The sequence below is a fragment of the Ceratotherium simum genome, chromosome 6 (genome assembly GCF_057802395.1).
Source record: "Ceratotherium simum simum isolate JZ-2026a chromosome 6, ASM5780239v1, whole genome shotgun sequence".
Lineage (NCBI taxonomy): Eukaryota > Metazoa > Chordata > Mammalia > Perissodactyla > Rhinocerotidae > Ceratotherium > Ceratotherium simum.
In genome coordinates, this window is record NC_141905.1 from 72,679,165 (window position 1) to 72,703,762 (window position 24,598).

Sequence of the window (24,598 nt, forward strand, 5' to 3'; positions counted from 1 at the left end):
CAGTCTCCCTCCCACCACCTCCACCATTTACTCCAGCCACTGGCGACAATGATCTATTTCTTGTTCCTCAGTATAGTCTTTTATGTCTGCCTTCTTTCATTTAGCATAATGCTTTTGAGATTCATCCCCATTGTATGTATCAGTAGTTCGTTCTTTTTTGTTGTTGAGTAGTATTCCATCGCATGGCTGTACCACAATTTATTTATTCATTTACCAGTTGATAGACATTTCGGGTGTCTCTAGTTTATGGCAATTATGATTAAAGACTCTGTAGACATTTGTGTATAGATTTTTATGTGGACATATGCATTTCTCTTGAGCAAATGCTTAGTTAGGAATGAAATTGCTGGGTCGTATGATAAGTGTGTAATTTTATAAGAAACTGACAAACTGTTTTCCAAAATGGCTCTTTTCTTAAGAGTCCCAAGTGTCCTTCTGGAATAATATTGCTTCTACCTGAAGAACTTCTTTTAACATTTCTTGTAGCACGTCTGTTGACAGTGATTTCTCTTGGCCTTTTTTTGGGAGGGAGGGGGGTGAAAATGATAGCTATCCAGAACAGAATTTTTAAAAACTGGATTGCAGGTCATTTTCTTTTCATTTGCTGATTTTATTCCTGTTTTTTGAAACTATTTCACTAATCCTTATTGATAATTATGAGGAGTTTTGCCTTTAAAAATACTCATTCCAAAAACCTTTTTAGCTTGTGGCATTGTCCTTTTTTTACTTTTAATTTGTGACCATTGAAAGTCAGTGATACTTAAGTGCACTCTTAATTTAAAATTGCAATGTTTATGATTGCCGCATTCTTGTTAGAAGGAACAAAACTAATACCCATACTCAGTGGTAAAACTGTGTGCTTTAGATTTTAAAATCCAGGATGGACAGTATAAATTATGATTCTTGTTAGTTTGATAGACATTATAATTACAGACTACTTTTTTCTTAAACTCTCATTTTACTTGCAAGAACAAACTCTTCAGCCCTCAGTGAAATATGATCAGGCAGGGTAAAAACTTCTTGAGAGGCAGTATAGCATGGCAGTTATAAGCATGGACTGTTTGGGTTCTAATTAGTTTCATATCTTAGTAGTTGTATGACTGTGGATGAGTTAGCCTCTTTATGCCTCAATTTCCTCTTCTAAATTGAAGATACTAATAGTACCTACCTCAAAGGCCTATGAGAATTAATGTATGGAAAGCACTTAGAACAGCTCTTGCACACAGAAAGTACTATATAAGTGTTTGTTATTATTGTCCTTTGCTATAAGATAGAGTCTCATCATAAAAGTCACAAAGAGATGTTGATAAGCTGAACCAAACCAAAAATGGAAAAGGCAAGGGACTGGAAAAAATACTTGTGAGAGATTATTCAGCCATAGGCTATTCCAGGGGCTACAGGGAGGGAAGGGCAGAAGGAGTGAACCTAGCCATACATCCTGGAGCGGAGAGCCATGTTACATTTGATCAGATCCCTATTTCTGATCACACATGAAAATGCTTGGGTACTTGAAGCCAGCAGCAGAAGGGAGGGAGAAGAGATTGGGCCACAGAGAGAACTGGCCAGAAGAGCACAAGCTCACTTCTGTAGTTCCTTCATTCTGATCAGAACACTAATAATCTGGGGTCAGATGCACTAATGGATTCATATTCCAGGATTAGCTGTGTGAATTGCAACAAATTATTTAACCCCTTTGAATTTCAGTTTCTTTATAAAATAGAGATGATAATAATAAGATTTTCTAAGGTTGTTCAGTTAAAGGAAATAATCCATGTAAAGTGTTTATTAGTTCAGTGCCTTAAACATAGGAAGTGTTCTGGATGGTTATCATTTTCACCACCCCCAGCCCTCACCACCGTTGTCATCATCATCGTCATTAGTTGGTACGTAGAATCCCAAACACCTGAATCCTGACCTGACACGTCCTCCACTTATACACTTTTTCTCATTCCTTGGACTTCTAAAGGAAATAAGTACACAGAGACCAAGACCAAACAAATGCTCACACTTAATTATTGGAAGCTTTTGCCTTCATATAGTAGACCCTGGCTGAACTAGACTGGCCTGTTTGGAGTACTAGATAACGGAGACCTGATTTGGTCTTTCACTTAGATATATACCAACACAGCTTTCCTTTGGCAAAGTAGGGGCTTTAAAGAACGTCATCTTCAGTTAATTACAGTTTTACTTCTAATCTTTATGCTTTTTCCTTCTTTTTCTTGTTGCACGAATTAGGACCTTCGTATGATGCTAAAATGAAGATGTTGATAGCAGACATCCTTGTCTCATTTCTATTCTCAGGGGAAATGTCTTAGTCAGCTCAGGCTGCCATAACAAAATTCCAAGGACTGGGTGGCTTAAACATCAGAAATTTATTTTCTCACAGTTCTGGAGGCTAGAAGTCCAAGGTCAGGGTACCAGCGTGGTTGGTTTCTGGTGAGAGCTCTCTTCTGGCTTACAGATGGTTGCCTTTACACTTTGTCTTCACATAGCGGGGGCAAAATAAAATTTAAAAATTATGAAAAGCTTTTGATCTAGTTTTAAGGTGATTAAGCCGAGACTGAGTCCCCAGAATATATGGATGCCAGTGTCACTTTTAATACAATTTATGTTTATAAAAATATTTGACTATGAAAAATTAAATTGAAATAAACTACTTTCTTTTAGATTTCATAGGATAGAAATTAAGAACATAGAGAAAGAGATAACATATGGAATAGATATTTGTGTTGGACTGCCTGGGTTCAGATTCTAGTTCTTTCATTTCCTGGCTCTGTGATCCTGGCAAGTTACCTGACCTCTCTAAGCCTCAGTTTATTCATCTGTAAAAAAGGCCTAAGAACACTACCTGTTTCCTGGGGCTTTTGAGAAAATTTAAGTGATAATCTCTGTAAAGTGCTTGGCACATAGCAACCATAATTTATTGAAAACTATCATCATTATTTTTGTTGTTTTTAAATTGAAATACGCTTGAAAGAAATACAAGTTAAAGATGAAAAATTCCTTCTAGACACAAACTACCTGAACTTAAAGAAAAAACAAATAAAATAGCTGTACCAAGATACTTATTTTAGCATAAGATATGTCGGACCAAATTATTTTAGTTAAAATGTCTCAATTATATGTAAAAGTAGCCTCAGAATACAGTTTAAATTAAAATAATTAAATATTTTAACAATAGAATTAGAGAAACAGCTTTATCACATTGTAATAAGTAGTAACATCAGTTTAAAAAAAGAAAATTATCATTAGTTTTAGTAAACAGAGCTGTACTGTAATATATTGTACTCAGCTTTTTTGCATGTCAACTATATCTTTGAAAAAGTTTCGCAGCCAATTAATGTATTTTTAAATTGCAGTTGTGATGTGTGTCTGAGTCTAAAAGCTGACACTGTGGTAGAAATACACATTTATTAAATTACTAAAAGATAGTTTTTTCATGAGAAATTGTTCAAAGAACCTATTACTAAAGCATGGAATTTAGGTGATTAGTGCTAGGTTTTTTTTTTTTTTTTTTTTGAATGAGGAAGGTTAGCCCTGAGCTAACGTCTGTTGCCAATCTCCCTCTTTTTGCTGAGGAAGATTGGCCCTGGGCTAACATCTGTGCCCATCTTCCTCTACTTTATGTGGGACGCCCACCACAGCGTGCCTTAATAAGCAGTACATAGGTCTATGCCGAGGATCCGAACCTGCAAACCCTGGGCCACAGAAGTGGAGCACGCGAACTTAACCACTGCGCCACTGGGCTGGCATCTAGTGCTAGGTATTTGACCAGCACAGTTCCTTTGGAGAATCTATGTCAACCCATTTCTTCTGTCACATAAAATAAAAAATCAAATGTTTAAAAACGTAGTGTCCAGAGATGTAGTGGGACATATTGTTGTTAAGAATACTTTGGATTTCTGTGAAATCATTACAGGTAAATTTATAAGTCTAAAGGACTTGCATAAGAAAAATGGAAAATTTTCAAAAACAACTTAAAACATTACAAATATTTATGATGTATATATAATAATTACTATTTATTTTTTTATAAAGGTTCAGAGGTCCAACGAGATGACGTTCTGTGGATAGCCATGGCAGGGACTCATCAGATATGGGCACTCCTGTTGGACTCTGGCAGACTACCAAAGAAAAAGTAAGTGGCAGCATCTCCCTTTGGGCAAACTGCACAACTTGGAGTCACAGAATTCCCTTTCTCAAAGTCTCCATCCTTGCAACACCACTGTACTAGTCAAGATACACTGAGCTATACTGCCATAACAGACGACCCGGATTCTTGGTGGCTTAAGACAAGGTGTGTGTCCTGCTGACTCACATAGGTTTGCTGGGGAGCACTTCTCTGCCCCCCAGGCTGCTGCAGCAAGCACCATCTGGAGCTTTGCCAGTCATCCTGGAAGAGAGAGAAAGGTGGTGAGTTGCTCACTGGCTCTTAAAGCTTCTGCTCAGAAGTGACACATCACTTCTACTTAAATTTCATGAGCCAAAGTGAGTCTCATGGCCACACCTGACTTCAAGGAACCTAGGAAGAGCAGTCCCACCAAGCGTCCAGAAAGAGAACCGGAAGTATTTTGTGAACACTTATCTTTTAACAGGTAGTTGCACATATCCCCGATCACTAATTCAAATATTTGAGTACTGCATAGCAGGGTGGTTAGTAGCTCAGGTTTTGTGGTCAGGCCTGAGTTTGAATCCTGGTTTTGCTACTTATTATCTTTGTGAGCTTAGGAGAACCACTTTAACTTTCTAAGCCTCAGTTTCCCTTTTTCTATCTACCTGATAGACTTGTTTGGAGAATTAATAATATGTGTGAAGAGCTAGCCTAGTGCCTGGCATATACACTAACAGTAGGTAGCTTTGCTGCCACTGTCAGGGATATAAAGATGAAAAAGTAGGGTCTCTACAAAGTGTCTTCCATCTTTTCTACAGAGCCTTTCTCTTCTCCCTCACACCCCAGGTAGAGCTGATCATACTCTTCTCTGTGACCTGACCGTGCTCCCTGCATAGTTACATCACTGCACTGAGAAGTCCGTTCTCTCTCCCCTCTCCTTCCCTCCCTCCCTTCTTCCTTCTCTCTTTTTCTTTCTCTCCCTCTCGCCCACTCTCTCGCTCTGTTTTCAGTTGCACTTATTTGTTTACGTAACTGTCTCCCCCTACTAGACTGCCTCTTAAAGGAAAGGGCCCTTTCTCATTCATTGTTTTGTCCTCTCTACCTAACACAGTGTCTGGTACATAATAGGAACTCAGGAAGGGTGTGCAGAATAACTAGATGAATGTAAGTCGTAGACCACAAAGATGTCAGATCACCATAGAAAGTAAGTACTGGTCATCTCAGTTACCTTTACTAGTAGAAAGGAGCAGTTGCATAGTAGATAATCAAAAATGTCGGATATTCAAAATAGAGTATGTGTGTATGTTCCTTTGTATGATGTTTTGTAACATTTAATCATTCATCTAACAAATATTTATTAGACATACTTTATGCTAGATAATAGGGATGAAATACGTTTGCTTTATTAAGAATAAAATGAAAATATGTGGTTGCTGCCCTCAGTGGGCTTCTACAAAGGAAGAATCAGATAGCAAACAAAAAATAGTTGGGAAGTATAGGTGCTCTGTATAAAAGGAATCACTGCAAGTAGACCTTTAAATGGAAATTGTCCCTTACCTAAATAAGAGAAACGCTGGTATCAATAAGATTTGAGGTATCAAGAAAGGCTTCCTGGAAGAAGCTACTAAACTAACACCTGGTAGAGGAGTAGGAGTTAGACAGGGAGTGTGGAGGTTTTCCAGGCAAGAAATGACACTAGTGATGTCAGTAGAAGCTAGATCACAAAGTGCCTTGTGAGTCCTTTTAGGAGATTTAAACGTTATTCTGAGAGCGTTTATAGAAAGTTTTAAGCTGGAAGTGACATGGTTAGACTTGTGTTGTTGAAAGAAGACTGGCGGTGTTTGGAGTGGGACAGTACTAGAGATGGAGATACCAGTAAGGAAGCTATTGCTGTTATCCAGGCAAGAGATGACAGTAGCCTGAACAGTGAGGTGACCAACAACATTTTATGTGAGGCATAATTATAAACAGCAGCCAGAAGTAACAGAAATGGCCGGAATACGCCATTCTAAGTGATGGCTGTTTTGGACCTAGATGGTCAAGAGTGGCCTCAATTTCCAAATAAGTAGAGTTATCACTCTCGTTCATAATAGGAAAATGTCCACTCAGATCACACTCACCTGTATCATAATTTTAAGGATGACTTATCTTTATTTGTTACTGATCTTCAAGTGGTAATGACTCCTAACATTTTAGAAGTTACTGTTTCTCCCCACTCTTACTACCTTTGATTTAATTAAGGGGACCCCTTGTTTAAATTGTGAAGACTCCTTGTAGTAATTACCTTTTAATTTATTTATTTGGCATGTTAGTTATTACATGTATTTCTCGGACTAGATAGGTTCCTTGAATAAGTGGCCATAGTTTGTACATTCTGTATCCCTTTGCCCCCATCCACTGCTCCCTACCTAACTTAGTGTTGGGAACATATCAAACAATAAGTGATTAATGGTCATTTTAGACTTTTGCCTGTTGTGCCATATTTGGAAATGATATACATACAGTCTTGCATTGTATTGCACCCTAAGTCAGTTTCTTCCCTTCCCTCAACACAAGACACCACCATGTCTTCCTTATAATCCCTCTGGCTTAGACTTAGAAACCAAAGTGTAAAATTTTCTCTGCATTGCAGAAGGAGTCACTGCAATAGCCTTTAAATAGAAATTTCCCTAGTGTGTATAAGAAGTTATTTTGTACAATTTTTCAGTTGAAGCAGTGTAATCATCCTATATTAGTTTCTTAAAATGGGTAATGCTTGACCTGGCTATCTTTCAAAAATGATTCGTTTTTTTTGTGTGTGTGTGAGGAAGATCAGCCCTGACTAACATCCGTGCTAATCCTCCTCTTTTTGCTGAGGAAGACCAGCTCTGAGCTAACATCTATTGCCAATCCTCCTCCTTTTTTTCCCCAAAGCCCCAGTAGATAGTTGTATGTCCTAGTTTCACATCTTTCTAGTTGCTGTATGTGGGACGCGGCCTCAGCATGGCCGGAGAAGCGGTGCGTCAGTGCACGCCCGGGATCCGAACCCAGGCCGCCAGTAGTGGAGCGCACGCACTTAACGCTAAGTTAAGCAACGCTAAGCCACGGGGCCGGCCCTCAAAAATGATTCTTTTAATTCCTTTTGCTAGTCTCTCCTTATATACAAGAAAACAAAACATTTTTAATGAAAATTTAAGCTTTAAACCATCAAGAGCTAGGCAATCTTTCTAATTCCCTTTCAGAACCTAATATTGCATGAAGCTAAGAGAGATCAAGAAGTTAAGGTGGGATTCAGCTGTACCTATCTGACCATTTGGAGTAAAAAAAACTATCCCATCAATGATAGGATCATTATTTTTATAATTTTAGTCTTGTCAGGGATTTCCTGTCTGGCTGTTGAGGATAGTTTCAGTTTTGTGTATGTCAAAAAAGACAGTAGGAAGGGGGCCAGCGTGGTGGCGCAGCGGTTAAGCACGCGTGTTCTGCTTCGGCGGCCCGGGGTTCACAGGATCGGATCCTGGGCGCATACTGATGCACTGCCTGTCAAACCATGCTGTGGTGGCGTCCCATGTAAAGTAGAGGAAGATGGGCATGGATGTTAGCCCAGGGCCAATCTTCCTTGGCAAAAAGAGGAGGATTGGCAATGGATGTTAGCTTAGGGCTGATCTTCCTCAAAAAAAAAAAAAAAAAACAGTAGAAAGGTCTCTACACAGTGGATAAATAAGTTAATGATTAGAAAAACTACAGTGAAAGCTGACTTGCACAATTTAACCAGGCCCAGATCACTAGATTTTTTTGTTTACAATGCTATCACCACTGATTTCATCATTTACATTCATTTGTTTAGTAACTAAATTGGGCATAATATAACAGTGTTGACTTTGCCTGTGAACTTGTCTTTCTAGTGAGTTAAAAAAAGGAACCTGCCTTCGGTTTGCTGGAAGTGGAAATGAAGAGAATCGAAATAATGCATATCCTCACAAGGCAGGTTTTGCCCAACCTTCAGGTCTTTCTCTGGCCTCGGAAGATCCCTGGAGCTGCCTGTTTGTAGCAGACAGTGAGAGCAGTACGGTGAGAACCGTCTCCCTGAAGGATGGCGCCGTGAAGCACCTCGTAGGAGGAGAGAGAGATCCCATGGTAATGAAGATCACTTTCGCACGGTGCGCCCAGACACATCAAGCTTGCAATTTTCTGAATTGTGAAAAGTTAATAAAATTTAGGAGGGAGTGAGGTCTTGGGGTGTCCATAAGTTAAAATGGAAGCCAAACCAAAGGAAATGTGAATATAAAGAAACACAAGTAACAAAACCGTCTAAGAAAAGTAAACTGACTCTACCTGATTGTATATAAATGTCAAGGCTTCAGGGAGAGAGGAAGGATAAAATATTAATTACTGAGGGAGGAAGAGATGTAAATTAGATATTTGGCAGTAGGGTGGAAAGAGCACCAGATTAGTAGACTTGACCTATTCCTGAACAGATGTGTGATTATTGTAAATAAAACTACTAAGCACCACAAATCAATACAGGTTTAAAATGCTATCATTTTTATCTAGTCTGAATCAAATGCCCAGCCCTATTTATCTGAAATCAGACCTTTTCCCCCTTTAACTTAAGTAGCATATACAGCCATCTTAATTTTCACTTTATACCCTAACAAAGCACTGTAAAAATTTTAACACATGCTATTTCTTTCCTTTGAAAAAAAATAAAAGAACTTATTTGCTTTTGGTGATGTTGATGGAGTAGGAATCAATGCAAAGCTTCAGCACCCACTTGGAGTAACTTGGGACAAGAAAAGGAATTTACTGTACGTGGCAGACTCTTATAATCACAAGGTGAGTCTTGACAAAATTATATAGTCCCCTGCTTTTCATTTGTCGTATTTAAAATGGTGAAAGATCTGTGAGCCTCCTACAGCTGCCACTCTAAGATACGGAGAGAAATAACAGTCTTTGACAGCTATATATAAGCCTTTTCTGTTCTTTTCTTGGTCCTTTCTTTGCAAAGAGGAAATGATGGTACTCTGACCTGGAGAAAGGACTAAATAAATTCCCAATGGCTAGCCAAAAACTGTGAATTGCAACCCATCAAAGCTGCTTAGTAACACATTGAGTAAAGGTGGAGGCAGGTAGCAAGGAAAGTAATATGTCAACTAACAAATGAGCATTTTCGAGCTCTTGCCATGCCTATTAGGAAATAATTCTGTTTTCAACAGCATTTCCATTTTTGTCTCTATTGTATTGACTGTTCAACTATTTTTATTGCATTTTCCTTTTTATAAATAATGGAAAATAAATATTAATATTTTGTGATGAGGGACTATAAATCTAATAGAATTGAGACACAACGGGGAATCATTAAGTTTAACTTAAGTAGCGAATCCTCGGCCAGAGTTAGATGCTCATAAGAGGAAAGTCAGTTCAGCTGTGTCCCATTGTTAGGAAAAAGAATAACATTTAAAAAATTTTTTTAATTCCATAAATAATTTCATCAAAAACTGCTTCTAGGGGCCAGGCCGGTGGCGCAAGCAGTTAAGTGTGCGCACTCTGCTGTGGCAGCCCGAGGTTCGCCGGTTCGGATCCCAGGTGCGCACCGACGCACTGCTTGGCAAGCCATGCTGTGGCGGCGTCCCATATAAAGTGGAGGAAGATGGGCATGGATGTTAGCCCAGGGCCAGTCTTCCTCAGCAAAAAAAAAAAAAAAAGAGGAGGATTGGCAGATGTTAGCACAGGGCTGATCACCTTACCACAAAAAAAAAAAAAACTGCTTCTAGAAGACAAGGTGCAATTGAGGATTTTACATAGTTTTTAGCTCTCAGAATGGAATATCTCCCCTTAGACAGTAATTTGAATGTTTGGCTTCTTAAGAAAAGACAGAAATGCCGATTCTTTTTCTGAGATTTATTAAGAATACTAATAGCAATGGGAAATTCTCTGGCTTGTTTGATACTACACTTCTCCATACCATAAACATGAGATTGAGCTTCAAAAATATAATTTCTTACTCTTTCTTTTTAGATTAAAGTTGTGGATCCAAAAACAAAAAACTGTACAACATTGGCCGGAACTGGAGATGCAAGTAACGTTATCAGTTCCAGTTTTACTGAGTCAACGTTTAATGAACCAGGAGGCCTGTGTGTTGGAGAGAATGGTCAGTTACTATACGTAGCAGACACCAATAATCATCAAATTAAAGTGATGGATTTAGAAACAAAAATTATTTCTGTGGTGAGTAATCGTGAGGTATAAGTTAAAGGATATCATTTTAAGAAAGAGACTGAGATCCTCGCAGCGCTGACAGATGGCTAGGCCATCTCTAGTGGTGAAAGCGAAACGGGGAGGTGGAGGAGTAAGTGAGTGCCTATTTCAAGGGTATCCTGTTATTTTTAAAATAAAAATTCCATTTGTGCCAAGAGTGTTTGAGAAAGATACTGGAAGTTGGATAGAATTTAACAAACTTTTGGAAAAGGAAAAAAGAAAAGGAGTCAGATCTGTTTTTACATGTGTAGACACAGTGACACACACATCTTGTGGGTTGGATTATTTAGTCTTATTATTTTTTTAATGATCCTTAGATTAGTGTGTAATCTTTGTTTCCTATAGTGAATCTATTACCAAATAATTTTCGAAAGGAATCTCTAGAAACCACATTTCTCAAGACATGGGAAATAAGATTAGAAGAAACTTAAATAAATTCTAATCAATTTTTAAAGATATGGACATGGTCTCTAATAAAACTTTCAAGCTAACCCTTGATGTATCACACTTGCCTGAAAAAAATGCAAGAGTTGTTTTTCTAAAATTCTAGGAATTTCCATGATATGTTTTCAAAAGAAAAACACAGATTGCCGTCGTGACGTTAATGTCATTTCTCTTGACATAGATCTCTGATATAAGATGAATGACATCTTCTAGTTGGCAATGAAAATTATAAGAGAATGTGTATTATATCGACTACATTTAAATTGGTAAAGTTTTACTTTAATTTCCTGCCATCCATAAACATTGGACAATTAATTCTTTTTCATTCGTAAGTGTTGGTACTGTCTTTGCCAGGATGAAATATTTTTCTGAACCTACAAAATAATTATGAGGACATCTAAGTAAATACATTCTGATTCAGAGTAGATGGCAATTGTTTCATTGACATAGAACCTCATTTTTCTTCTGAAGTCTGAAATAAGCTTTCTTACTCTGTAATTACTGTGAAGTACATGTGTTTTAATAAACAGATTTTCTTATTTCCTAGCTCCCAGTCTTCAGATCTGAAAATGCTGTGGTAGATGGTTCATTCCTAGAAGATAAACAGAAGACATTACCCAGACTACCTAAATCTGCTCCACACGTTCAACTCTCCCCAGTGGCTGCGTCTCCAGGACAGACTCTTCAGTTCAAGCTAAGATTAGACCTCCCATCAGGAGCAAAACTAACTGAAGGAGTACCCAGTTGCTGGTTTCTAACAGCTGAAGGTATGAGAATAATCTTGCAAATGCAAATATTCCATAAATTCTTGATGTTTAACCTAGTAATTTTTCTCATTTGTTGTGTGAAATTTTCACTCTGTAGTTGGGCAGGATTTGAGGGAGGTCCTGTGAAAAAATAGATGCAGATCTAACACCACTTTAACAGTTTTCTTTAGTCTTTGAGATCCTTTCCTCTCTTTTATCAAAGAACAGTGTAGCTCACCCAAAGTTACTTGATCATAATTGCCCTATTTTCTATTAGGCAAGTCCATCACATAAGGCAGACTGCCATAGTCTCAGAATGATAGGTTAGAGCTGAAAGACACCATCTATAAAAACCTCTTCTTTTATAAGTGAGGAGACTAATGGCTCAAAAAGATAAAGTGATTTGCTCAAGGGTATATATTGAATTAGGTTAGGTCAAACTGGAGTTTGACCCCAGTTCTGCTAGTTCTTAGTCTAGTGTCTTTTCCATTGTGCTGCTCCATCTCAAACTAGCTCTAAGGGTATTAGCCCTAAAAATGACATTAATTTTTTAAAAAATACATAAAAAATGCAAGCCACCAATTACACATTTGGATGTTATAAAAGTTTCTAAACCTTACTGTCGATTTCGGTACTTACCTCATCGTGGGTTGTGGACCAGCACCAGTCCACGGACTATACTTTGAGTGGCACTGTTCTAGAGCACTCCAACATCAAGAGATCAAGGAGAGGAGGAGGAACCAGCCAAAAGACTGAAGAGTGAATAAGCAAGTAGGAGCAAAACCAAGAGAGGGTGGTTCCCTGGGGCCACAAGTTTTAAGGAGGAGAGAGTGATCAGCTGTGTCAAGTGCTGTTGATAGCTAAGGAATGAGAATTTAATGTTATAGAGTTGATGTCCTTGACCAGAGCCGTTTCAGAGTGATGGAGGAGATGGCTGATTAGAGCAGGTTAAACAAGAATAGAAGGAGAGGAACTGGAGAAAGCAAATATAGACAGCTCTTTCAGGAGTTTAGCTAAAAAGATAAGAGAAAATGGAGCAATTGCTAGAAGGGGAAAGTGGAGTTAAGAGAACAGCATGTTTGTTATATTGAGGGCAAAGATCCAATAGAGAAAAGAACAGATGATATGTGGTGGGGGTGGGTATCCCTTAGGATATGAGGGGATGGGCTCTAGTACATAAGTGGAAGGCTGGCCTGTGCCAGGAATGTGGACATTTCCACAGTAAGGAGAGAAGGCCCGGTGTGTGACCCAGAAGTCTAGATGGGCAGGCTGTGGAGGTAAGTGCTGTGGAAGCTCTTTTCTGGATGCTTCTGTTTTCTTAGTACATTGGGAAGCATGGCCATCAGCTGTGAGGGGAGAAGGTTTTGGACGTTTGAAGAGAACAGAGGGTCATCCAGGAGGGTAGGAGCGTGACTACACGAGGAAAATAAAGTGTGATTGCTGAACAGCCTGCAGGCTGCCCTTGAGGCTAGCTATCACCAGCTGAAAGTCAGGCGAGTCCACGTGGAGGCAGTTTTTCTTCAGCCCAGTTTAGCCACAAGGGTGCAGTCTGTGTGGGTAGAGTATGGACTGAGTTGCGTTAATCAGCAGGTCTGCTGCAATGCCAGGTAATGATCCATCAGCTGAGGTGTCTGGGAGTCCAGATCTTGTATTAATTGTGTTTACTACTATACCTTCCCACAATACAGTGATAGAAATCTCAGAGATTCTAAAGAATTAAATTGATTTTCCCCTTGAGTATGATATTCTTTTAAAAGCATATGCTTTCTTTTACCTGAGGTAACTTGCTTGACATAGGCTCTCTCCAACTCAGTTCTTTGGTGGTTTTATTTATTATTATCGTTTACTTGTCCAGATAGTGTCTATCAAATGCTTTAGAGCTTTCGTGTAGTTGCTGCTCGTTTGAGTGCAGTAGTATCATTAGGGCTTGATTTACCACTTATTAAGCCTGAAGCTGCAGTTTCTTCTTTCAAGATGCCAGAAGTAGAATTTGAGCCCCATTACTTGCTTACTACAAGAAAATGGATGCCAAAGCCATATCTTAAAATTATGCCATTCAGGTGGAAGAAGAAAACATTGCTGGAAGATGTGTAATTGAATACAAATGAATTATAATGTGATCAGTCTCCAGGCAGAGCCTTTGTCTTCTCTCACTGATTTGTGATCTTTTAAGAACACTCCCTGTTTGAGTCTATTGTCAAAAGTATTGAGTTACTATAAGTTATGTAGAGATTTGAATGTGTGTTTGAATCATAGTGTGAACTTATTAATTTATAAGGATTCAGTATACCGCTTGCCTCATAGCAGTGCTTTCCAACATCTCTAGCAGAATGGACAACAATTTTAGAGTAAAATGTTAGTGGTCCAGGACTAAATTCTGACTTCCCTTCTCTACTGATCTTCCTCTGTCATAGTCTCCCACGCTCTTTCACATGTTCTCCCTCAGTTTTTCATTTCCTGCCCGACTCCTCCTCCCTCATGCCCTCTCACACACTTTTCTTTTGTACGTTACCCAGATCCCGGCTTTATGCCTTCTTCCCTTGGTACATTCTCAGGGCAGCAGCTACTGTCCTGCAACTACCCACTTGGTATCCACACCCAGAGAGCAGAGAGATCTTGGTAGACTAGTCAGGAGGAGGCTGCTGGGTTAGAGTTTGGGAGGCTGGCTGTGGAGTGATTGACTGAGCCTGTGGGGAAACCACCCCCACCTACTCCCCACAAGGGAGAGGGCTGAGCCGTGCAGTACCAGGAGGATGTTCACAGCTAGCTTGGTGGACAGGAGAGTGCTCAAATCCCAGCCGTTCCTCAGTCCTCTGTAGGTTCAGAGAAAGTCCTCGACTGCCAGTTTAACTATTCTGTCTACATCCATTAGTCTGAAAGCATTGCATCGATTGGAGATCACTGTTAATTTAATTTCTATGTATGAAATTAAAGAGCAGTGTATTGATTTTTAAAATAGGGTATTGACAGATTAACATGTTTAACTGTCAAATGCAAATTAATTGATATTGAGTCATTAGAATACAAAATATAGATAGTATTAAAGGAAAAGTGAAGTAGTCTACAGGAAAAATTCTTAGCTCTTTTATCACTTGTCTGAGGTATTGACTCCATTTTTACTGTATAGAGGCAAATAAGCTTTCAGGCAAGAATCCTAATAATTTAAGGTTTTTGAAAATTATTTTTTTAGAGTACATTTGTAAACCTATGATTAAATGACATTTTTTCTTCTTGGCCAGTTATTTAGAGACAGAAACACTTATTTTTAACTACATTTTGATCTATATAATCTTAAAGTTGTCAGCATATGTGAAGGTGTTAAGCCAAAAAAAAGGCAACATAAAAGCACCACTAGCGTATTATAAATTCACAAATCCCACCTATGATGTATCTGAAAAATATCTAAAGAAACATTTTCTTTGTTTTATTTCTAGAATTGGACATTAAAATAGCACAATTTATTATTTTCCTGATTTGATTTAAAATATAAGCAGTTCCCCACTAATCTTCTATTTAGCAAGATCAAACATTAAATAAAATAAAACATCCTCCTCAGTGCAGAAATAAGCAAAGAAGTCCAAAGAATTTTAAAGAGAATTTTTAAAGAGCTGTTTAAACCTCCTACATATAAGCTCTGTACTTAACTCTAGATTGTCACCTTCACCTTCTCCTTCCTCTTATTTGACATATTTTTCTCAAATTTCATTTTTCAACCAACAGAATATTAGAAGCAGTAAACTAGGAGAAGTGGAGAGGACCAGCAGAAGCAGCTGCCTGAGTCTGTTGACTCATCCTAAGGTCGAAAAAAAAAGCCAGAAAAACTAAAAAGTAGACATAGAATTTCATCACTACTCAATAATGGTCTATTTTTTGTCCAGGTGGCCCCGAATCATTGATATGTCATTAGATTATGTTCAGTGTTTTCTATTTAAAATGGCAGGAAAGCATGTCCTGCATTTCCTGAATGCCAGCTCTTGATATGTAACCCCTTCTAAAGCTAATGTCAGTGTAAGTATGTGCTTCCTCAATATGACACGGGTGTTCCTTCTGAGAGAAGGCACTGATGAATAAAGACATTTAAAAATTTTTAATACTAGCAGTCTAAAGGTTTTTAGTGGTTTATTAGACTTTTGTTATATAGATAATCTATGTATTTAAGTCTTGGAAGAGTTTTATGTATCAAAGTGAGGTAGACAAAAATCTCTTAGTTTTTACGTTGTTTTACGTTGTTGGAATTATGCAGTGTTAGTTGTTTCTAAAAAAGTGTTGTTTTTTGATTATTACCTTTGGATATTCAGTAAAGTTCATCATTATCTTAACTTGAAAGTCACTGCAGAGTTGTACATAATGTTTGTATTCCCTAGATTGTTTTATGGTTTTCATATTATATTCCTGAACACTTTTATCTGGTAAAAATGATCTATTTTCTGAAGCATCCTCTGTTTATTTCTAGAACTTAATAGATTTCATTTTTAATTTCAGGGATTAGGGATCTGTAACCATATTTGCAATATTCAAGTTGATTTCAATACACACAAACTTATAATTTATCTTACAGTGTTCAAAGGAAGAATTTTAATAATTTGATATCAAGATCATTAGACTAGGAACTTCTCATGGGTCTTAATATAGCCTATTTATATTTATGTCCTTCACACAGAGCATAATGCCTGGCAGTTAGAGGCTTTCTGTAAATATCTGTTAATTGAATGAATCTAGTCTTCATAACGTTTGTCTCATTACCTACCCGTCTAATAGTCTTACTAATTTACCTTTTTATTTGCTAGGCAATGAATGGCTTCTTCAAGGACAGATACCATTTGGAGAAATAGAGAGCATTTCCAATCAACCAACAATCTCACTACAGATTCCTGGAGATTGTGTATCTCTTGAAGCCGTTATATCTGTCACCGTGTTTCTTTATTACTGTAGCGCAGACAGCAGTGCCTGTATGATGAAGGGAATTTTGTTCAGTCAGCCTTTACGAGTAACCGATACACAGCAAGGTTGCAGAGCTCCCGTAGAGCTCAAATATGTATTTTAGCAAGCAGTCTAGCAACTCAGTCGCCACAGCCGCCTGTTCTCCATCCTTACCATCGCTGTAACTTATGAAAAGAAACTTCATTTCTGCCTCTGGATTCTAAGAAAATCATTGCTGAGTTCTAGTGACTGATATTAAAGTAAAACTATGCTCCTTATTTATTTATTATAGACAAATTCCTTCATTCTGGCTGTGTACCAGCTAAGTCATTGACCATTATTTGAACCATGATTTTGTAATCTATGCTGCTATTTGGCACAAGACGTTAAGTCCACACTATAGTATAGAATATTATCATGAAATAATTTGCAGTGAATACTGATAACAATAATGATACCAAATATTTTAACTAACTTTTTCTACCTTTGTTAATTGTGAGCAGCACATTTGAATGTGTAAATTTCACAATAACCTTAAACAGAACCTAAGATCCAGTCCACATGTTGGTATAAGGACACCTGCCATTCAAGGCATAAGGTCTGTTTTAAGCCAAGAAAAAGAAGTCTTCATCACAGTATAAGTTTAAAAGAGTACCTAGGTGGTAAATATGTTCGTTGTTCTCTTCTGCAATTTTCTCAGTTGAGATATATTTAAAAGAGAATTTCAGTCTATTTTTATTACAAATTATTTACTATTTTAACATACCATTATTAATGCCTTATAACTCTGTATAGAAAAAGTTAGAGTCTCTCAGGACATACATACTCACTTCTTTGACTTTTTTCTGAATGAACACAGTCTTACCAGATGATGAATGAGTCCCCAGAAATATTATGACTTTCAAGGAGAAAGGGACTGAGGGAAACATTACTGTCTGTGATACTATTTAACAATAAAGAATTAATTGTGACAGCTGAATCTGATGTAAATGGATATGTATGTTGTTTTAGAAATTTACATTTCACCTGTAAGAATTAAATGCAGATTCGTTGGGTTTTGGTTTTTTTTGGTTCCCATATTCAGAATTTAAATCATGATCATTTATTGTGATGTTTTTGAAAGTCATTTTTAAGCCTTCAAAGTGAAAATTTCAATGTGAAGCACTTTCATGGCGTTAATATGTATAGTATATCCTAATATATTGCTCTTTAAATATTAAGGCTGAAATATACAGTGACTTGATGACACTGTTTCGGGGGGTTTTTTAAAACTCCAAAAGAAATAGCTACTAGAAGATATTGAAAGTTTTTTTATCATAAGTTTTCTTTATAACTATTTAAAAGCCTATTCTTGATTTTACTAAAACTGATTCAACGTTTGTGATTTAATCAGCTTACAAGGTTTTAAAAACATCAAGTGAGTCATATTTATTGAATAAATATTTATAGACGATACACCATAAGATGCCTTCCCCTCCTTCAAAAACAATGCTAAATTTGAAGTGTAATCTTTTAAGCATCATCATCTGCCCATTTCTTGATATTTTTTTGAAATATAGTTTTGAACATACTATTTGCTTCTTTTATTCAGGTTCCCTAAGTCTCTGAAGTAGGGAAATGCATTGATCATGACTTTCATTTAATTTGTAACCTGCTAAAGCTATTTTTAGAGAGAAGTATAAATGTCACGTTAAAAGGAATCCTGTTTAAAATTATATATAATTACCTCATAAACCTTTTCTCCCCACAAAAAAAAATGTGTTGTTCTGTAATAAAAGGATGTATGACATTAATATTCTCTTTTATGGAGAATAGGCTGTAGTCATTTTTTAATCTCATTTGATTATTATACTTCTCATTTCCAGTTGGACAGGATGAGAATATTTTGGCTTAATCTTCTCCTATTTAAGGACATAAACAGTTTCACTCTCTAAAGGAAGTGTGCATAAAGGAAGTGTATATATGTTGCTAATTCAGAAATACTTGATCATTAATTTTTCAATATTATACACAAACACATACAGTATGTATTTTCATGTACATTAAAAATCCAAGGTTATTTCTTATAATCTATTAATAGTCCCTTTGTCTGGACAGTTTTTGGTTAGTATTAAGCTTATACTTTTCTTGACTTTCAAAGTACAGTTTTATTGAACGTTCTCATTCTTACCTAGCCACCAGATTGCATTGTTTACATTCAAAATATTATTTACATGGATTAGTAGGATTTTTTGTAAATCGTACTAAAGCAATATAAATAGGTCCTAGAATTTATGACTAACATAAACCTCTTACATAAGAAGAAGCACTAGAAAGTTTATTTTGAAAAACTTTATCCTTGTCTGCCTTCTGTTTTCTAAAAGGACTTCTGTATATTTTTAACTTTTGCTTTTCTTCATGCATAAAGCATTATATCCAGTGATAGTTTAAAAAGAGTAAGGTTTTAGTGTAAGTCACCTTAATCAAAGTGCCAGTAATGTGGCATTACACACACTTTGACGTAATACCTAGAATCTTGGCCCTAAATTATTCTCCTGCTTTGTTGCTTTTTTCGGCACTATTTGTGGTATCATTTCACAAATAGAATTTTTTTTTTCTGAGTTTATACTCAGGATTGATATGATCCCTGAAAAGAATTTTGCTTGTCTTGCAGATGCTGTCTCAAGCAAATATTTAACCTATTCACTTTATAGTTTAATCACCTGTTAAGTGTAGCTTTGGCAAAGTTCAATGACTAAAATTTGGCAAAGTTCAATGACTAAAAGTTCTCTCCTTAACTGTTCTAATGATATATGTAGTTATAGTATTATAAGGCCTGCAGAAAGCTATAAATCTTAACAGCCAAAAGAAGGTTGAATATCTGTGGATGAGTGTATGTGTCTATGTATATATGTATGTGTGTATATATATAAGACAGATACAAAGATCAAGTCAAGGATTTCTCCCATAAGTTTCTCTTATGGCCAATATACTTTTGAGCTAATAACACTGAGTTACTCTCTGCTTGTTTTTCCATAGTTGGAATATTTGAGAAGATATTGAAAATATATATCTCTGTAATATAATTTTCTGCTTGCACAAAATCTACCGTTTGTTTATATCTGCCAATTAAAAAGACTTCAGTGTAGCCATTACATTTGGCTTTATGTTTAAGAACAATCATCAAAAACTAAATTCCATAATTCATAGTTGCATAAAAATATATGCAGAGGGACTCTGTCAAAGGTGGTTCTCCTGAATGGTGGAATTATGGATATTTTTATTTTAATTCTACTTTTCTGTATTTTTTTTTCAGTGAGCCATGTGTTATTTTCCCAAAAAAAAAAACACAACGGGAAATGTTTTTTAAAGATTTAAAATGAACTGAATAGTAAGCACTTATATATATATAGTAGCTCTTGTAAAGTCGGTTTTATTACCAAACATCAGAACGTAGTTTGGAGCTCTTTGATCTACTAGTTCTCTTACGTATGTGATTGGGTGAAGGCAGAAGTGATGATGGCTTTTTCTTCTGGTGTTTTCATTGTGTAATGTGGTGTGGTGGTGAAGAGCAGGGGCTCTGCAGTCGCTTGGTACCCCTCATGGGGTTGGTTTAAGGATTCAATGAAATTGTGTTTGTAAAGCATTTAGTAATTAATGAAACTGCTAGTTATTGCCTTAGTTAATAGTAATGATAATTTATGACCATAAACACATGGCTTGACATTTTTATTGCAACTTCAATTTCTAAAGGAAACTGTTTCTCTACCAACTATTTGATATGTTAATACTGTCCATAGAGTTGGGATTCAAGACGAGAAATACAGTTGCATAATAAAGCATATTACTATTTTATAAACGATATTATTTATAAAGAAGCATACCTACGGGTTTATTAAAATTTTTTAAAAAGACCTTCTGGAACTATGAATAATAAACTTCCTCTGAGAGGGTCCAGACATACTCATCCTGAGTCACATTCCTATACTATACTCTGGTGGTGCTTCACAAAATCTTCCAAGTGCCTTCATGCATTTTTGCCTCATGAGCTTCAGAGTAACCTTATGAATCAGACAAGTAGATGTTATGTCCGTTTTACAGATGAGGAAACAGCTTTAGAATGTTGGTGACATGTGTAATGATCAGAGCTCCAAGAATAATGCCTGATGCTAAGCAGGGCCTGGCATAAGCAGTTGCTCAGCCAATTTTGTTGAATGATTGAAGGATGAATAGTGAGTGATGGGTCTTTTATTTGAACACAGGTCTCCTGATTCCTAGCTCTACTCCTAGATGTAGAGTAAAAACAAACTGCAGAATAAAAGACTTACTCTCTTTTCTGAATGCTTTTTAAGCCTTTGCAGTATTTAAATAAAGTAATAAGAATAGCTAAATTTGTTGAGTGCTTACTATGTGCCTGGCACTTTTCTAAGTGGTTTATATGTATTAACTATTTAATCCTCACACATCTTATGAGGGAGGTACTATTTTTTCTTATTTCCCTGCTGAGGAAACAGACTCAAAGTTCAGTTATAAGCAGTTACACCCGCGTAATCAAGATCACGCATTTAGGAAATGGCCCAGCCTGGATGAGTCTGCTCAACGACCATGCTACATTGCCTCAAAGCAGTTTTCTTAAAAACATAAATCTTTCATAGTTATATATAGTAACTATTCTATCCAAAGAACCAAACAAGTCCTAGTGATGATTGTTTTTGAAATTTAAATTAAATCCATTTAATTACATTAGCCTTTTGGACTTTTCATTATACATGCTTATCCTTCAGGGTTTGGAACAGTCTGTATAATTGTTTCCCAAAAGATTTTGTGTAACATTCTTTGTTAAATTCAGATTTTATCCAGAGTTTTTCTTGGCAGATGGATGTATTAAAGAATTAAATAGCTTTTCAGTGTTAGTTCCAACAATGCTATTTTTAATTGGTCTTCAAAAGGTAATTATAAGACCTTGTCATAAAGTGTAACTGAATTCTTAGGGACAGGACTGTCTCAGACCCTGAAAAACTTATTCATATTTAAGAAAATTTTGTTTTAATAACCAAAGTGAGCTCTAGGGACATAATATTTGGCCAATCTGTTAACACACCTAAAGTCCTCTGCTTACTTGCTTTATAAATAACACTGAGGTATGTGGACCCTCCACAGTGACTTAAATATATGCAATTCTATTGTAGTCAAGTTTTCACCAGGTCAGCCTATTATTCCAGCTTTAGGTACTACTAAAAGGAGTGAAGTAAGATGCTATGTACTGCTGATTATGATTCATGATCATCTAGGTACAAGAATGTAAACATCTTTTCATTGTTAAATAGTTTGCTGACTTAAATAACGTTATTAGAATTTGTTATAAAATCTCATTCCTGAAATCCATAAGGAAATGTACATCAACTTAAAAATGTAATAATAATGTCATACTTTAGAAATAGAATTCACTGTTAATCACTAAGATTTCCTCCTTTTTCTCCTATGGCACATACATAGTTTATTTTAATGAAGAATTCTCACTAATATAAGTCACTATATTATCCTGAATAATTAAGTTTGCCTTTTTCCCATCTCCTTGCAATAGGGTAGTATAAAGAATGATATTAAAAGTTAGCGACTTGCCTAATCTGCCTATATACCATGACCGACAAACCTTGCACATAGCAGACGGCAGGTTAGACTGGCTGCTTCTGGCTCTCAGGCTGCCCGTCTGACCACAGAGGGCCTGGGCGAGGTGGAGCAGAACGCAGCGCTGGTCAGCTCCTCTGACTGCACCCCTTCCATGTCTTAGCGTGCTGATTTGGTTTAATTATTTTCAAAGGTTAGAGTTGGAAAATGAAAACCCTAGATACTTGTTGTGGAATGTTTGCCTAGTTGTTATACTTATTCATTGTTTGGTGTGTCCCTCTTCTTCGCTGGCGTGTCACTCTCAAGTGTACCAAAGGACGTTTTGTTCTGTTGAAAGCCCAAGACCAAAAGGAAAGAATCGCAAGTATTTCCGGATATGCTTCCCATATACTAAAAAGCACTAAACAAGCACAAAGGAGCACTGAACAACCATAGCCTCAAAAGCATTTTTGTAACTGTCAAGGCATGGTATGAATTCCTTGCCCTTTACCAGCAACTTAGAGACCTGCTGTTTTTCAGTCATGCAGAGTTAAGCAAAACTGTCAGATTTTTTTAATGTTGCAAATTTGAAGCTATGTAGATGGACAAACAGGATTTATTACCTTTTGCTTTTAATACACTTGGTTACGTACTTAACGTTTGAAATAAAGTGAAGTGAGCCCTCATAATTCTAAGAAGTAGAGAAAAAAGTCAGTCCCCAGGTTTACATGTGCCCAGTTTCAGCAGTTTTTATGATTCTTTATGTGCTATCCTCATGAAAAATATTATGTTATTAATGTATATAAGGCAAAACATTAGTTGATAAATTATGGTAATTAAGGGTAAAAATAGAGATGCTCCTTTCTGAAAATGTAAGACTGCTGTATAACTATCTTCTATTTTTAGAAATTGTAGTCATTATTCTTAGTCCCACCATAAATACATTCATTCTGTGAGCATGTGCAGGATGGGCTACCTGTTGTGTTCATTGCACTATTCAAAATGTGAACACCTTTTTGTTTGTGAAGAGTTGGAATGTACTGTTCATGCATGCCTGTGATATTCGTTGTCCAAATTTACCTGTAAAAAATGTATTACCACTCCTCTCCACTCCTTAGGCTTCCCTCTCTTCAGAAACAGTAGTTTCTGTAGAAGTTTCAGTGAGAACTGTGGTTATACAAATAACGTAATTTAGTTGTGGTAAATTTTTTTTTCTAGAATTCCTATTAATGTCTCAGTTTCCAAAAGAGGAAAACAGTATCCTATGAGACTTTGAAATTAATTTCTCTCTACTTTGCAGTATACCTTCCTAATTATATTTTACATAGGTTAATAAAAAAAAAAGTTTGAAATTCCCACTGTTAAAATGCATTGAGAGCCAGTTTAGAAATATTTTCCTTGCTGTCCTTACTTTACATGTAGATTATGGACAAATCAAAGTTTGCTGTGCAATTGAGATATATATGTATAATCACTTTCAAATTGTAATATTTCATACATTTGTCAAATTTTAGAGACTCCAGCTCTTTCTCATCTTTTGTGTGGATGAAGTTGTGGTCTTATTTCTGACAATAGAGTTGGCCTGCTGTGCTGACTTCATCTCTGTCATTCCAAAGGTTTGATTACGTTTATTTTTTCTCCAAAGATAAAAAATGCAGTGAAAATCCAAGTTACAAGTTCATATATTGATATTTCTAGACGTGGTCTATTTCTAAAAAAATTTACTTGGCCTGCATTTTTTAAGTGTTTCATGTAGGCAGATTAATATATTTTTATACAGCGCTGTATTTCTACGTTTATTTCAAGACTATTTTCAGTGACTTTTTCAAATGCATGTGTTAACAGAAGATCGTTTGGAATGACTTTGCAGTGGCCTTCATTACCAACTCAAAAGAAGTGTGATACATGAGATTATAGAAAGAATGTGTTTATACTGTACACTGAAACCTAATGACTCTTTTCTAAAACTTTGTACACTTTTTTCACGAAATAGATTAAATATTTTCTCTCTAAAACCATGTTTCTGTTTTTAATATGCTTTCTGTTTTAAGTATATCATGAGATAATTTTACTGCTTAGAAATTTGTGAGTCACAATTTTTTATTTAAACTTTTGGGGAAATGAACATAATAATTAAAAAAAACTCTGCAAGCAAATAATTCAAATAAAATCATGCACTCATAATTACAATGGAGTTTTTTTAATACGTTCGCAAAAGCTGATGTATTCAGTAAATGGTGCTGGGAGCATTTAGAAAGAAAAAAAAATACATCTCTACTTGATACTATACACAGAATTTGAAAGGAATTAATGACTTAACATAAAAATAAAAAATACAAGTGCCAGAAGAAACAAAGGAGAATATCCGTATAGTTGGGTTTGGGGATGGCATTTCTGAGAAGGACCTAAAACCTAAAAGCAATAATGGGAAAGATTGGTATGTATGACTACTTAAAAATTTTAAGCATCTATATAGCAAATGAGAACAGAAATGAAAAGTTAAAATGAAAAAACTGAAAGAAAATATTTATAAAACATAAAATGAACATAGAAT

At 36.3% G+C, this 24,598-nt stretch overlaps 1 protein-coding gene across 2 annotated transcripts in view; it reads left to right on the forward strand.

The window, feature by feature from the left end:
* Window positions 1-24,059, forward strand: part of NHLRC2 (NHL repeat containing 2) — a 61,600-nt gene extending 37,541 nt beyond the window's left edge. Inside the window, exons 6-12 of one of the 2 annotated variants that reach the window (XM_087432634.1) lie at window positions 4,039-4,138; window positions 7,996-8,227; window positions 8,804-8,926; window positions 10,109-10,318; window positions 11,340-11,559; window positions 16,326-16,573; window positions 19,758-24,059. In XM_087432634.1, the coding sequence (XP_087288760.1) occupies window positions 4,039-4,138; window positions 7,996-8,227; window positions 8,804-8,926; window positions 10,109-10,318; window positions 11,340-11,559; window positions 16,326-16,573; window positions 19,758-19,820 (1,196 nt within the window). In that variant the 3' untranslated portion in view covers window positions 19,821-24,059. Of the gene's footprint in view, window positions 1-4,038; window positions 4,139-7,995; window positions 8,228-8,803; window positions 8,927-10,108; window positions 10,319-11,339; window positions 11,560-16,325; window positions 17,438-19,757 lie in introns of those variants that run through there. The other variant, XM_004428095.3, reaches the window with a different exon arrangement.
* The last annotated feature ends 539 nt before the right edge of the window (window positions 24,060-24,598 follow it).